We start from the raw sequence: 15,257 nt of genomic DNA, 5'->3' as shown, positions 1-15,257 counted from the left end.
CCGGCTAACCTTCGGTCATCTGGACAGTGTCAATCTCATAGGCGTTCACTGCTCCCATAACCCCTGCTCAATTGGGGAAGCTGTGGCGTCACAAGCTCCCGAGCTTTTCGAAATGTTGAGGGCTGCAGCTTCGTGGCTTCACCTCAGTCCATCGACCAGACGGCCGTGTTGATTTGCGCACTGCTCGACACCACAAGCAGCCACGATGCCTCCAAAAGCAGCCCCTCGGCCAAGGGAGTTCGTCCATCCCGAAGCTGGACATGCTCGAAAGAAGTGAGTTACCCGACTTTCTTTGCCTCTTCTTTCATCTAGAAAATGCCCCTCCACTAACAGCAACCTCTCAACAGGCCCCCCAGCGCTTTCGCTATCGAGCCCATCTCGGCATTCTACTGCTTCCTGATCGCCAACATCATATCCGCCCTCTTCGCCCCGATCCAAGACTGCGATGAAACATTCAACTACTATGAACCGACCCATTACCTGTCCCACGGCTACGGCCTGCAGACGTGGGAGTACTCCCCCACCTACGCGATTCGCAGCTGGCTATACGTTGGCCTACATGCCATTGTTGGGAACATCCGCCGCTTGATGCCACAGTCCACCAAGGCAAGTGCATTGCGGCACAACAGAATACTACTTGCGACCAATTGCTAAGCATGACCAGGTCGGAGAGTTCTTCTTCATCCGCTACGTACTCGCTTTCGGCTGCGCCTTGTGCCAGACCCTTCTCTTCCGTGTCATTAGTCTCACCCTCAATGCACGCATCGGCCTGTTCTTCATCCTGGCCACCGTCTTCAGCCCTGGAAACTTCCACGCAAGCACTGCCTATCTGCCCTCCAGCTTTGCCATGTACATGGCTATGCTGGGCGCTTCGTCCTTCATGAACTGGCGGGGTGGTCTCAAGACCGCTCAAGGCATCTTTTGGTTTGCTGTCGGTGCGGTGGTGGGTTGGCCCTTTGCCGCGGCACTCTGCGCGCCATTCCTCGTTGAGGAGGCTCTCTTCGCTGCCTTGAGTGATACGGACCGCTTGATTGAAGCTATCATGCGCGTGGTGAGGGGCGTCGTTGCGGGCCTCATCGTTCTTGTAAGTTGGCGTACTGATTCATTCGTAACCAATCATTGTCTAATACCAGCTAGTTCTTCGACGGCGTTATCAATACCTTCTTCTACAAGAAAATCGAGGTCGCAGCTTGGAACATTGTCAAGTACAACATCTTCTCGGAGACCGGCGGCCCTGAACTGTACGGCACAGAACCTTGGACCTTTTACTTCCGCAACCTGACCCTGAACTTCAACATCTGGTTCGCGCTTGCGCTCGTCTGCCTGCCTCTGTTCTTGCTGCAGAAGATCGTTTCTCCCTCTGGCCAGGGATTCCAGACCGGTCTTCGTGCATTGGTCTTCATCTCGCCTTTCTATCTGTGGCTCGGCATATTCACTCTTCAACCTCACAAGGAAGAGCGTTTCATGTACCCTGCGTACCCCTTCCTTGCCTTGAACGCAGCCATGTCATTGCACATTGTTCTTACTGCGCTCGGCAACTCCGATCCAAAGACCCTCATTGGCAAGATCCCTGCCAAGCTCAAGCTGTCCTTGGTCACCATCACCCTGCTTCTGTCATTCGATATCAGTCTTTCCCGAGTGTACGGCATTTGGTCTGCCTACTCTGCCCCGTTGAGTCTGTACAAGCCTCTCGGAGCTGGCGTCAGCGGTCAACAAGGCCTTGGTGTGCGTGGCGACAACGTCTGCTTCGGCAAGGAATGGTATCGCTTCCCGTCATCCTACTTCCTGCCTCGCGATATGCACGCAAAGTTCGTTCGCTCAGAGTTCAGGGGCTTGCTCCCAGGTGAATTCTCCGAGGCTCGCACTGGATTCGGTTTCTGGAGCGGTACCTGGATGCCGACGAATGGCATGAACGACAGAAACCAAGAGGATATGGGCAAATACGTTGACCAGAGATTCTGTGGCTTCATGGTGGACACACAATATCCTGAACGAACCGCTCCCCTGCCTCCAAACGAGCCCGACTACATCGCCGATCAAGAAAACTGGGAGATTGTCAAGTGCATCCCCTTCTTGGATGCGGAGAATACCCATGTTTTGGCCAGAGCACTCTACGTGCCCAACCTTCCGTTCGTCCCAGAGCAATTTAAGCGGAAATGGGGCCGTCACTGCCTGCTTAAGCACAAGAAATGAAGTAACCCTTCATCATGATTGTACTTTTGAAGGCGGATGCTGAAGCCATCTTTTGGGGAAGTGTAAGGGTCTCTCGGAGAGCTGCCTTTGCAATTAGGCCAGGGATATTGACCAAGGATTGACATGGCCCATCGACCAACTATCTTGAATGCGTTTCAGTCACATTTGTCACAGGACTTACTTCAGATATCAAAAGCGGATATGCTTCAAGGCTGATGATGATCCAGAAAGGCAATGGTCTATATGGGGCTGTCGTTCGGCGCAGCGACAGCCTGAGCATCATAGCCTCTCAGACTTTGGAGTCAGGACAATGCTGTGAGCATAAAGACTTGAGAAGCAAAGCCAAATGATGTCTAAAGTTGTTGGTCAAAGAGGTCGCCGGCATTGCCTTATCAGAAAATCACATGGGGTCCCTTAGGTAGAGAGCTTTACAGAATAAGATCTGAGGCCTGTGCCCGTCAATAGAGAGCACAAAAGTATGCATTCACTCTTGTGCTACCTTTCAAAAGTTCGAGCATCAGTAGGCGTCCTGATCATACATTGGACATGAAATCTAGGGCGCGTCATCAAGGGAGGCCATTGACTTGGTCTAAAAGATGACCGACAATCCCCGCTTCCAAACACTCTTCTTCTTCTCGGCCCCTTCGTAGACATCGTCAAGCTCCTCCTCAGGCCGCCTTCCCATGTCAAGATCAACGCTGTACAAGTCGACGCCGAAACCCCAATCTTTGGTGTAGACCTTCCAAAACAAGAAGAGAGAGATGGTGATGGGAGCAGCCAAGTATCCCTGGAAGAAGGATTCTGCGCTCGGCTTCCCTCCGACGGGCTATTCAAGTATTAGTAACATGGTAAAAAACGCTTGAAAAAAGGGAATGGGATCTGCAGGCTTACAAAAAGCGAAGAATAGAACGTCGCAGCAAGCGAACAACAAACCAAAAACACACCAACATAACTCCCCACCACACCCAGCGCAGACCTCCATGGTATATCTTCCGTACTCCTCCCCTGCACCCTCCACGCCTTGCGGAAGCGAATGTGCGCAATCATAATGCTCGCGTACGCGAACTGGCCCGAGAGGCCCGTAACGGCGAGAAGCCAGTTGAAGACGGTCTTGCTGTCGGCGGCGACGGTGATGAAGGAGATGAAGCCGAAGGCGACTTGCAGCGCGACGCAGTAGATGGGCCGGCCGGACTTGTCGATCTTGGCAAAGATGGAGGGGGCGCGGCCGGATTGGGCGAGGGCTTGGAGGACGCGGGTTGAGCCGTAGGTGCAGCTGTTTGCGACGGAGATGACGGCGCAGGTGATTACTTCGATTGGCAGGTGTCAGACAGCAGCTCGGAGGGTTTAGATCATGCACGAGGAAAGGTAGTTGAGGAGGAAGATGAGGAAGAGACGCGACATATGCTAGACGTACCGCCGTTGATAATGTGAGGGAGGATCTGGATCCCGGCAAGCTGGACGGCCAGGACAAAGGGGGATGCCTTGGTATTTGCGCCGCTGGCGCCGAGGAGAACGTCGCTGTCCGAGGGGACGATGAGGCCCATGATGAAGATGTTGAGGATGTAGAAGAGGGCGATGCGCCAGAAGACTTGGCGGGTAGCTTTCGGGAGGGTCTTGCGCGGGTTCTTGGCTTCGGCGGCTGCGAGGCCCACCATTTCGGTCCCGCCAAAGGAGAAGGCTGAGATTCGTTTGCTTAGTTCAGAGTGCCCGAACTATCATAGAATTTGACATGGATCTGGGGGTCGGTGATGTGATAGAAAGAGGGGAACTCACCGGCGGTTACGAAGACGGAGCAGAATCCTTGGAAGCCGTTCCTGAAGGCGCCTGGGTTGTGCCAGTATTGCGCGCCGATGTAGCCTCTAGGGTCTGTGGGTACGCCGCCGGCGTTGATGATAATGCCGAGGATGATGAAGCCGATGCATGCTATGATCTTGACGATAGCGAGGATGAATTCGACTGAAAGTTAGAGTTAGGGAGAGATCATTTGGGAGATTTTATGAAGTCAAGTGAGCCTTGCCTTCGCCGTATCCTCGCACTCCAAAGACTTGGATGATGATCAAGAGTGACATGAAGACGGCGCACCATACGCCGGGGTTGACTTCTTCTCTGCTCTTCCAGAACTCGATTGTGATGCCAGCGGCGGTGATTTCGAAGGGAAGGGTGACCATCCATCCGATGGAGTACTCCCACCCCATTGCAAAGCCCCTGGCAAGGCGTCAGAAATTGGCTTAGAAATCTCTATCTGGTTATGTAGTCGAAGAGAAGCTCACCAGGCCGGATCAATGAAGCGAACAGCATATTCGTAGAAAGCACCATTGACTGGGTAGATGATTGCAAGTTCTCCGAGAGCTTGGACGGTACACATCATCATACAACCAATGATGATGAAACCTATGAGCTGCAGACTACTGAGTTTCTCTTCAAGTCGGTTGACAATATTGTTCTCGCGATGCTTACAAGAGCAGCCGGCCCTCCCGTTCTCAATGCTCCTCCTGTCCCGACGAAGAGACCTGCACCGATAGAACCTCCTGCATGAGGCGGATCTAATTAGACTCTGAATGGCTTCCGTGGTGAGTGACATACCGATCGCAATCATCTGCATATGCCGACCCTTGAGCGCTCTCGACAACTGCCGATGCTGTGGCTCGCTCTCGCCCTCGCCATTGCTAGACGTGGGCTGGACGGCCGCTTCGCTGGCATCGAGCTTCTTCTCTTCTACAGTCATTCTGAAAAATGTTCACGAAGTAATTCTGTTGAAAGTCAATCGATCTACATATTCTCGAAAAGCCCTCCAGAGCCTACGCGGCTTTCGCCTGTTTAAAGCAATTCAATCCTCGCCCGAGTGAATGCAACTTTATCTTTGCACGCGATTTTGCGCCCCTGAACTGCGTCAACCCCCCATTCTCGAATGGTGCACCGGCAAGGCCATCCTTATCAGAATCCTAGGAAATGCTCAGGATGTTGGTATCAGAGCGTTGCTACGCAGATACTTAGCGACTGTTGGTGAGTTGGGATCGACGTACTGGGGGCGCGGGTTTACGCCGGGCGTTGAAACTCGATCAATGGGAGCAATGAGCATGGAACTACTCCTTCTCAAACTTCTTGGCAGTCGTATCGCTCGTCTCTTCCACTCCATTTCGAGACCAGAGGTTGCCGGCAAATCTCTTGATACGAAATGCCAGTTCCATCATGAAGTTGCTTCAGCATTATTGCTCCAATACAGAAGATGGTGGGTAGTATCTTCGTCAAAACAACTTGCAGGTCGCAACTATTTCGGTCCGTCTTTAGCCCGGGGCGAAGATAAGATGCCATACCGGCAGATCAAGTACGATGCCCCGATGATAAAAGGGGAAGGCGGGGGGACCTGATAAGAGCCCTCGGGGTGATGTTGAAAAGATGGTGGGGTCGTATCGGAGGGGTGCCCGGTAAGTGGGTCCGATACGGAGTCGTCTCCGGTCCCTCGTACTGAGTGCTGCCCGGATGGGGTAATAGTAACCTACGCCACGTGCGCTTCCCCTCACGGACGAGCCGTAGCTTATCTACGCCCGCTCGCTGCGGCCCACGGCAGCCAACGACACACGTATCCGATAGCCAGTTGGCTTTGGTGCCGTTGTGGCCGTCGAGCGTCGAGGACGCCCGAACTTGCGGACTGGCATAGAGTTTGTCAACTGTCAGCGAATCACTCTCTTCGCCATGGGCGTCCAAGACTGAAGCGTGGCCGCTTGTACACTGGGATCACCATGCATCTGGTTCCGGGGATCGGACGTATGCTAGGCTAATTGCGGTGGTGTTTGGATGGGCATAGCTCCGAAACGGCACGATCCGGTGCGATAGAGATTGAGCATTTAGAGCAATCCTTGTGCCGCTTCCTCCTACTTAGATACCAAGTCCATGAGTATAACTCTTCACAATTCAAAGTACTCTCTTCATAGCCCTGCAACCATCAACTCCTCCATCACACCACAATCAGAGACGCGGCCGTGCCCCTACGCCAAAAGATGAAGTCTTCTTTGGGACTCTTCGCCGCCAGGCGACCGTGGGGTACAACGATAGCCGTCAGATCGGATAAGCGCGCCTACGGGAAACCGACAGAGCCAAGACAGTCACTCGGCGCCGCCAACTCACCACACGCCGCAATAAATGACACAACTCCCTTGACGTTGAAGCCGGCTCTAACACCAACAAAGACAAAGAGGAAGGCCGTCGATGGGTTCCCGTTGTCTGGCATGCCGACAGGCACGCTCCTGCGGTCCCTCCTCGTTACCACAATCTCCTCCAACCGCTTCCTCCTCATCCCCGCACTCAAAACCTTATCCTTCCTCGCCAAGCCGGGGCGGACGATCTTGTTCGACGTCGATCGCAACCCCGTCTTGCACAAGATTTTGCGAAAGACGTTTTATGACCAGTTTTGTACCGGCGAGACGCCGCAGGAGACCAAGGCGACTGTGCAGAGTCTCAAGGATTTGGGGTTCAGGGGGGTGATTCTCACGTATGCTAAAGAGACTGTGTTTGATCACTTGACGCAGTCTTCTGTCGAGCATGGGAAGCTTGTTGGTGCGTCGGCGGATGGGTTTGATGAGGACATTGAGTCGTGGAAGAAGGGTACCCTTGAGACTGCTGCGCAGATTGAGCAGGGTGATTATCTTGCCATCAAGTAAGACAAGACAATTCTCATGCAATCTTGTGTCAGAAATACTAATCATGTCTTAGGCTGACTGGTGCCGGCCGTGCCGTGACCACCTCGTTCGCCAACAATGAACTGCCGCCACAGCAAATGCAAGATGCTTTGACTGAGATAGCGACGATATGCAAGCAGAAGGGCATCAAGATCATCGTCGATGCCGAGTCAACACACTTCCAGAAGACCATCGACAGGGTGACACTCGAACTCATGCGTCGCTTCAACACGGATGGCGTTGCATCCATCTACAACACTTACCAGGCCTACCTCAAGCACACACCCGACAACGTCACGAACCATCTCGCCGAAGCTGCCAAGGACGGGTTCACCCTCGGACTCAAACTGGTCAGGGGAGCTTACATCCTCTCCGATAACAGGTCAATGATCCACGACACCAAGGAGGATACTGATCATGCGTACAACTACATCTCCCAAGGGGCTGTAAAGCGCAGCATTGGCGAGTTTGGCACATCAAAGGTCTTCCCGTCAGTCGATCTGTTCTTGGCCAGCCATAACAAGGAGAGCCTCTTCGCCTCCCTAAAGCTGCACCAAGACCGTGTCAAGGATGGTATGCCCACCGTCCCGATATCCTTTGGCCAGCTTCACGGTATGTCGGACCAAGTCAGCTTCTCGTTGCTACAGACCAAGAGTGCAGGAATGGAGAGCCCTGCTGTATACAAGTGCTCTACTTGGGGCACCATGAGTGAATGCTTGGCGTACTTACTGCGCAGGGCTGTGGAGAACCGTGATGCGGTGTTGAGGACAACTGATGAGCACACCGCGGTGAAGAGCGAATGTTGGAGGCGGATGATGTCGGGTTTTGCAGCTTGATATAAATTGCCAATAGTAGTTACTGTGCGGCCAATGGATTGAATAGCAGCGGCATGGAATTTAGAATACTTGAAGTCTCCCAGCCAAGACTTGACGACACTATAAACACGTCAGGCATTACAGTCACCAGTCCTCAGCCTAGGTAGTGAACAAGTACTGCATAACCTTCTGAGCTGCCTTGTAGTTTCTACAAGCTACCTAACTACAGCTGAGCTCGCCTTATCCGGTCGAATGTCACTGTTTACTTCTAGTAAAATCATGTCTACTTCCATCCTCATAGTGCTGCCTTCCCGCACTCCAACCCCCGACCCGAAGTTGAGATATTTGACAACATGTACCTGGTCAGAGATGCTCGACTAGGAAGATTTGTTTGTCGAGCAGTCATAGACAATGCCGTCGAGATGTAAAATAGACGCATCGGATGTATCGAAAGAGTACTCCCGTATCGTATCGTCAACAATACCGTAGAGGTGCCCGTCCATCGTTGTTGCAATGGCCGAAAATTTTGCGAGATTTCCCCCAGACTTTTCTAGTGTGATCTGGCTCATCGTCTCATTGTGCTGACCGATGATACGGCCAGCCATCGTTCCGTCAGAGTTGAGAGACAAATAGATGGTTTCTAACCAATTGCTTCGCATCGTGACAGCGAATTGAGGGGCTGCCGTCGACGATGATGAATCCTGGGATTGGAGGATGTTGTCTATTACGACAGGTTCTTTGGACACAGCGTCAGAGATTAGCCATAGTTTGATGAGTAAAGGTCAATGGACTAAGCAGAGGGTACTTTACCTTTCACCCATGACTTGGTCTCTAAGTCGAGTCTGGCCTCTATCATACTGACCTCTGAATCTACCGTCCCCGGCCCCTTTGCTACCAGACTGGCTTCATCAAGCACCGCGCCACCAAATTGTGCAATGATGGCAAGACTGGTATTCGTTGTCCAGTTGGGCATGAATTCTAATGGCTGAGGGTTGGCGTATGTGTTGGTGTCGTTGGCGACATAAACCTTCCCATTCAGCCCTTGGTATGCAATGAGGCGGTTTTGTCGTTCGGCGTTGCTATCCTTCCGCTCAGTCTCGTCTGGTAGTCGTTGAGTGAACGTTGCCGCAAGTTGTGAACCGGGCAAAGGGCCGATCCTGGCATCAACGACTGAACCGTCAGAATTCCATTGAGTACTCTCGCCTTCCTTGACGTCGTGTATGATTCCATCGGTTGCGACGTAAAATAGCCTAGTTTCGCCACAACCGTACCCTGCGCAGGCTACCGCTGCCATCGGAGCACCGCGAGGAATACTGATAGCGTTGGTTGTGGATTGGAACTTGAGAGTAAGATTAGTGGTCGCCCACTCCGTTGAAGGTTCCCGTAGGATCCGTGCGATCAGTGCCCCGGTAGCATCTTGGAAGAAAACCGTTCTTTGATCGATTCCCCCGCTTGTTCGGTTAGCTGCTGCAAGTCTCGAGGTACTTAGGATGCAATGCGAAGTACTCTTAGCAGTACTCCGACGACTAAGCACACCTCCAGCAACACCACCAGCGATGGCGCCAATAAGTATTACAAGGCTGGCAACCAGCACTATGATGAAGACTCGCCGCGAAAGGCCACAGATGGTATCTTTCCGCCCAGACTTGGTCGTTGAGTCGTCGTGTTGCTGGGGAAAGGGCTGGTCGTAGCCTTGCTGATCTTGCTTCTTGTATATGTCTGACGTTCGTTGAAGGTACCGACTCTCGGTATCCCAGGCATTTACTCCTTGATCATGATGTACCTCGAGTCCGGCCTCTGGCCGACGAGGGTCTACCTCAAGGGTGCTATAAGTCTGCGCAGAGACCATTGGCACGACGGCGTGATATTTGCTGGGCTACTTTCGTTTTGGGAGCGTTATAGCTTGTGACATAACAGCAATTTGAGAACAAGAAAGAGTGAAAGTCCAGAAAAACAAGACGAGGGCGCACCTCTGGATTATGTGCAAGCCTATTCCATCATTCCCGGCGCCGAGATCGATCCCAACTATTTGTAATACTTTGCATGGGTGACAAGGCTCGGCCCAAATAGTATTGTCAGCTTCCGTTCCACAAGAGAGCACTTCAACTCCAGTGCTGCCTGTACCGTTTGACTGCATAAAGTTAATATTCGTGGGAATTACCTGATCAGCAGGCTACATAATGTCAATCATATCCATCTTAACTTCATATGAAACGACGGGGGCTGAAAAGATACTCCGCAACCTTGCCTCGTCACAATCAGGCTCGCCATTTTCAGGCGTTCTGCACCTGAACTGCTTCTTCCAGGAGTAAAGATCGTCCCAGCTGAACCTTTGTACCCTCAATCCTGCATCCATTTCATCCTTTTCTGAATCATAACGTATCAGAACGCCATGGTTGATCAGCAGGCTGGCGCATTTATGGAAATAAGGCGGTACACGCATCATTACCTGTAACACAGAAGAAGGCTGTGGTACTTCGCCCCCAGTAAACGAGGGTATCACGCATGCGGCAAGGCGGATAATGTTTCTCACGTCAGCCCGGACAAGAGCTGCCGGTGTTTAGTCTGAATAAGGACCTTTCCTAGGGTTAGAAGATATTGTAGTTGGTGGAAGCTAATTGCAGTCCAAGAATTCTTTTCTGTAATTTAAGTGATGAAATCAGGCTAGCAGATAAATGACCGATCTGGATTTGGGATGAACATGCATAACCGGGGTTGATATCCGAGTTCCACTTATCGATGCGAAGTCTTTTTGTCCTAAACCAATGAAATGTGATAGAACCATCACCTGAAATCGAGGATGTTGGTTACAGGGGTGCGCGTCCATTTAGTCAAGAGGCCTGCCCTTCCTAGGAAAACGATATCATGGATCAAAGGAAACAAAATAATGACAGTTGGGAGAAGAGCAAAGTCCATACGCAGTTACGAAAAAGCTTCTATCGGTAGCAAGAGTGACATTGGACAAGTTTTAATGTTTCTGTTCAGACTGTGCATTCGTCTGAGAACTGGCCATCTAAGTTGTGGAGGAAGGCCCGAGGGAGGTTCGCATCTCGGGCCGAGTCCGGCCTGGTATGGAGCGATACACCTTTGAAGTGACCAGGATGAAATCCCACCATGCAGAATCGTGCCAAATGTGACCAGATACACGGCCAACGGTCAAGTGCCCCCAATGATTGATGACTGCTATACTTCGACCGCACCTTTGATCAGATATGCGAAGTCCTTTTGTTCTTGGCCATCGAAGACGCGCCTAAATAGCTCTTAGTAGCTTCCATAACGCCAAGACGACCTCCTTTTGCCAAGGGAGCGGTTCTACCACTGCTCCTGTTTTATACCCTTCCCGAGCACCGAGCAAAAGCCACTGGGTCCTGTCAAGAAACTGGCTACACTTAAGTCATAAGTACTATTGAATGTACTAAACTTGGCTTGTTTACCACGCTATGGGTACCCGGGGCGATGTTGAGACGCACTTAGTCACAGGGAAGACTTACGCCACAGAGGAAGTCTGGGACTGCCACCGTTCGATCATTACCAAACTCTACCAGGATGATAGAAGGCCGTTGAAGCAAGTTAAGCTGATGATGGAGCGTGATTACAACTTTCATGCCACGTGAGCTTCGCCTGAGAGCACTGCATACGTATCAAGCGAGGAGCTAACGATATCTGAAGTGAAAGAATGTACAAGACTCGACTTCGTAGCTGGGGGCTCGAGAAGAAGCTCAAGGAGTCTGAGGCCTTGCATATAGCCCAGCTCAAAGGAGAGCGCGAAGCTATGGGAAAGAAAACAGAGTTCTACATTCGAAACCAGCGAGTCCATTGGGAAAGAGTTGCACGTTATTTGGAGAGACGTCCCGATTTGCGCCACAAGCTTCGTGCCTCCGCTAAGACTCCCGCTAATGCAGGCCTCGACATAATTTGCCGGACACCCTCGCCATCTCTTGAACTTCCCGCTTTCATAGGTGGGCCCCCTGAAGTACGGCTACCTGAAGAAATGCTACGGATCTTCAAGGGCTATTTTGAAGGGGGTTTGGAAGGCGGGTGGGCAATAGAGGAGGATATGATACATGGATTCGACGATGAGTTCGGCCAATTACGGGTCATTGAAATGCGTACCGATCTGGATAATGCAATTACCTTATTGGGGACGAACAAGCCAGAGGCTGCTTTTCGCGCCTTGAACAATGGCCTCGATTCGCTCGGCCACGCCATAAAAGAGCAAGACCCGCTTCTCTTTTACATCCTGTCCTACCGCGCCATGCAGCTTGGGCCTACGATATCCGTCCCTGTTGTTGCTTTCATCCACAAGATGCACGAAACAATATTGGGTCCTCAACACCCCCTTGCTCTTGTATGGAGCAGATTCAGGTGCCTGTCACTTGAACTTCGTGCTACGACCCTCGGCATGATGGCTGGCAGTAGTGTTCAGCTTCTCAAAGGACAACAGGGGATCCTGAACAGAGTGGTAGCACTAGCTCTCGGCTCGACGTCAAATATTCTGGACAAACCGGGTGAGACAGACATAAGCCAGTTTGGCGAGCTCCTCACCAAGTACACCGCAGCCAGCGAAGCACACTTTGCAGAAGGAAATTACCAAAGCTCCTGTGAATGTCTCTCGGTAGTGGCCGGGATCTATTCATGGGGACAGGAATATGAGCTGGCAAAGGAAGAACTGGCACGCGCACACTCTCTGATTAAGGACAACAAAGGTAATCCCGAGAGACCATGGCTTCTTTTGGAGCTCTCTCACTACGAAGTCATGTCTCGGCTATGCTATCAGACTGGTTCGGTTGACGAGGCTGTCGCGTATGGGTGCAAGGCATATGAGCATGCATCCGAGCATTTTCAGAGACAAGACAAGCACCAATCACTGAGAGCCATACGGAACCTCATTGACCTCTATCACTCGGCTGGTCGAGAAGATGAAGCTGAGCAATGGTGCGACATACTGATTGCGAACATGTCAAGAAAGAGACAAGTTTAGACTATCTTAAATGTGGCGACTTGGATGCGTTGCTGTTGGAACCACCATACAGATCACTGATGGAACGACTTAATCTCCATCTAGTTCCAGGCGTTCAGGGCACATCTCATTGAGAACACTAGAGGTGGGAAAATAGGCACAAGAATCCAAGTTCATCAACGTATTGTTTATTCGTCAAATATCAACTTCTGAGTCACTTCCAAGCTACGAACTGTTCTCTTGTTCTGTTTCCTAGCAGTCAGTGACGTTGTAACCAGCAGCCAGAACCAACTTGTCAAAGTCGGCAGTGGCATCCACAAACGGGAATGTAGAACGGTTGCCCGCGACATCAAACTCATTGAGATCATGGAAGTACTCGTGCGAGATGTAAATGCTGTTCTGAATCTGCACAGTAGCAGTCGGCGACCCCCACGTCGCGATATCAGTCGTCGAGTTGTCCATAACCTTGCCAATGTACTCTACCGAAGCGAAGCCATCCTTGGACGCCCACAAAGTGATGGCCTGCAGCCCGTTCTCAGAGCACAGCAGGACATCGCGGTTGTAGCGGGCCGGGTTCAGCAGACCGTCGCACTCGAGGTCGCTGGCGGTGTAGGAGCCGTCCGTGGGCCAGGTCATGCTGACGTTGGTGGGCGCCGGGCTGGACGAGCCAACGTCGAAGGATAGAAAGGTGCCGAGGTAGGGGGCGGTGATGACGAGCTTGTTGGAGGCCTCGTGGAAGATGATGCCGAGATACATGTACTTGCTGGATGAGCTCGGCTCGCCAATGTACCAGCTCGACAGTTCGCCGTCCTTGGTGATCTTGGCGATGGCGGGTACGTGGAAGACTGAGGGGACGTAGGTGTTGCCCTCCTTGTCCTCTGCAAAGTCTTGGTATCCTCCACCGGTCGAGTTTTCGATCGCCAGCTTGGACGTGAAGTCTGCCAGGTCGACCGTGTATGCGGCGGAGTTTGTGTTGGTATCCCAGCGGATGACCTTGTTGCCGCCGGTCATGTTCGAGCCGGAAGTCACAAAGGGTTCTCCGCTGTTGGCGGAAATAAGAATGGACTGCGTCGTCGCGTCATAGTCAATGCCGGATACGTGGTAAGGGTCTACGCCGGTGATGCCGTCGAAAGAGAGGATGTCGTAGGTTGCCTTGTACGGGTCGTAGACAAGGACTGTAGAGTTGAAATTTGCACTAAAGTTTGGGCGACCAGATTAGAAAATGAGATGTGACGAGATCGGACGTCGGAGAGTTGCAATGCAACCATACCTTATATAGAGCTTGCAGTGAATGGGGTCCCAATCCAAATTCTCGGGATAGAGCTTATAGTTCTCGATTTCGAATGTACCGCTTACAGCTGCGCAGTTTGCAGTTTCTGCCAGCTTGAATGGGAACGCGGAGACAACAGATGCCAAGGCGGCAAGGCCCGTCAAGCCTGTCGAAAGAGTGGAACGCATCTCGAGAATTGCAATGAGTTTTTTATGAACGAATGTATTGGCTTGAAGTCCTTGTTACGGTCGAAGTGAGAGTGAAGAGACTATAGATATGAAGATATGAGGCGAGATCCCTTGACCCTTTTATCATTCCTCTACTCGTCGCCGATGATCGCCTCCCCATTCCCACGAAGTAGCCGGTCAAGACCGTTGAACCAGTCAGTCCACTACTGGTGGAAGACTCGGGAAGCCCGTATAGTGACTTCATGGATGCTTAACAGGCATACACCTGGAACGATCGTCTGTCAAATCCATGAGCTAAGTATTTCTTGGCAACCGCGCGGATGAGGGCGCCTATAAGAAGTCTATAGAACAGGTTGCTAAGCGGGTCTGAATGCTTGTTTGTTGGGTCAGGCCTGAGCCTAATCGTGTAAGTGAAGCATTTGCTGGAATAACCGCACGAAGTTTTCCTAATACGGCGCGGAACGCCGCCCACATTCCGAGAACCTGTCAATAGGCCCTGAAGGTACACTAAAGTTGCATGGAAGGGGGCCTTAAAAGGGGCACAAAAGGGGTCGTTTACGAGTCAGTCTTTCAATGGCATGGGCTATGCTCTCGTTGCTTTTTGGTAGAGCTTTTTTCTTTTCGACTGCGCCCGCCCACCTCCCGACAACTCTTCTCGGTTAGACCGGATCGGCCCTTGGCTGTGGTATTTCGATTCCCAGATACTCAACTTCATGGGGTGGTCAAAGGCGAGTGTCTGAAGCTTCGCTTGCAGAAAACTTGACATTGTTCAAACCCACTCGTCGTACGATCCTTCGGGTTGCTAACTAACTCCTACGTCATCATAGTTTATGAGGCAAAGTTGCCCTGAAATTGCCGCAGTGGAAGACCGACAAATTTCACTTGACCTTGGAAGTGCAGAGCCAAAATCCAACAGCCTCTCATCCCAAGATGTGACTGATCTATATCTTTTTGCGTTATCGGCCCTCAAAGCCTCTTCGCCATTTCAATGGCCGGTATGGATTATGGATTCGGCTAATCAGAAATTGGATCAGTGCGGTCGATGAGCTCGCATCTTCGGCTTATTGAGTCAGCGGCGCAGCCTGTGCCTTACTTCCGTTGCCCGGCCCGGCACGGAGGGTCCCCGTCGCAAATTGATGACCGGCTTCCATCGTC

At 51.8% G+C, this 15,257-nt stretch overlaps 6 protein-coding genes across 6 annotated transcripts; 3 read left to right on the top strand and 3 right to left on the bottom strand.

Annotated features, from left to right (window-relative positions):
* Nucleotides 1-205: 205 nt before the first annotated feature.
* Nucleotides 206-2,193, top strand: CCOS01_13295 (Alg9-like mannosyltransferase; the record flags this gene model as incomplete). Its single annotated transcript, XM_060461441.1, has 4 exons — nucleotides 206-273; nucleotides 348-567; nucleotides 665-1,084; nucleotides 1,138-2,193. 4 exons carry the CDS (start codon nucleotides 206-208, stop codon nucleotides 2,191-2,193), a joined length of 1,764 nt encoding a protein of 587 aa, XP_060307869.1.
* Nucleotides 2,194-2,782: 589 nt separating this feature from the next.
* On the bottom strand, nucleotides 2,783-4,918 carry CCOS01_13294 (amino-acid permease inda1; the record flags this gene model as incomplete). Its single annotated transcript, XM_060461440.1, has 6 exons — nucleotides 2,783-3,019; nucleotides 3,085-3,500; nucleotides 3,608-3,871; nucleotides 3,967-4,123; nucleotides 4,230-4,398; nucleotides 4,464-4,918. The coding sequence occupies 6 exons, from the start codon at nucleotides 4,916-4,918 to the stop codon at nucleotides 2,783-2,785; spliced, it is 1,698 nt and encodes a 565-aa protein (XP_060307868.1).
* A 1,273-nt stretch (nucleotides 4,919-6,191) lies between these two features.
* CCOS01_13293 (proline dehydrogenase) lies at nucleotides 6,192-7,705 on the top strand (the record flags this gene model as incomplete). Its single annotated transcript, XM_060461439.1, has 2 exons — nucleotides 6,192-6,847; nucleotides 6,904-7,705. 2 exons carry the CDS (start codon nucleotides 6,192-6,194, stop codon nucleotides 7,703-7,705), a joined length of 1,458 nt encoding a protein of 485 aa, XP_060307867.1.
* A 356-nt stretch (nucleotides 7,706-8,061) lies between these two features.
* On the bottom strand, nucleotides 8,062-9,533 carry CCOS01_13292 (uncharacterized protein; the record flags this gene model as incomplete). The annotated part of the gene is made up of 2 exons (XM_060461438.1): nucleotides 8,062-8,420; nucleotides 8,495-9,533. The coding sequence occupies 2 exons, from the start codon at nucleotides 9,531-9,533 to the stop codon at nucleotides 8,062-8,064; spliced, it is 1,398 nt and encodes a 465-aa protein (XP_060307866.1).
* A 1,591-nt stretch (nucleotides 9,534-11,124) lies between these two features.
* Nucleotides 11,125-12,665, top strand: CCOS01_13291 (uncharacterized protein; the record flags this gene model as incomplete). Its single annotated transcript, XM_060461437.1, has 2 exons — nucleotides 11,125-11,294; nucleotides 11,354-12,665. The coding sequence occupies 2 exons, from the start codon at nucleotides 11,125-11,127 to the stop codon at nucleotides 12,663-12,665; spliced, it is 1,482 nt and encodes a 493-aa protein (XP_060307865.1).
* Nucleotides 12,666-12,896: 231 nt separating this feature from the next.
* Nucleotides 12,897-14,102, bottom strand: CCOS01_13290 (uncharacterized protein; the record flags this gene model as incomplete). The annotated part of the gene is made up of 2 exons (XM_060461436.1): nucleotides 12,897-13,839; nucleotides 13,915-14,102. 2 exons carry the CDS (start codon nucleotides 14,100-14,102, stop codon nucleotides 12,897-12,899), a joined length of 1,131 nt encoding a protein of 376 aa, XP_060307864.1.
* Between the last annotated feature and the right edge of the window lie 1,155 nt (nucleotides 14,103-15,257).

Source organism: Colletotrichum costaricense (genome assembly GCF_030867565.1).
Source record: "Colletotrichum costaricense strain IMI 309622 chromosome Unknown Scaffold_17.1, whole genome shotgun sequence".
NCBI classification, from domain to species: domain Eukaryota; kingdom Fungi; phylum Ascomycota; class Sordariomycetes; order Glomerellales; family Glomerellaceae; genus Colletotrichum; species Colletotrichum costaricense.
Note: the sequence above shows the minus strand (reverse complement) of the source record. Positions and strands in the feature narration are given on the sequence as shown.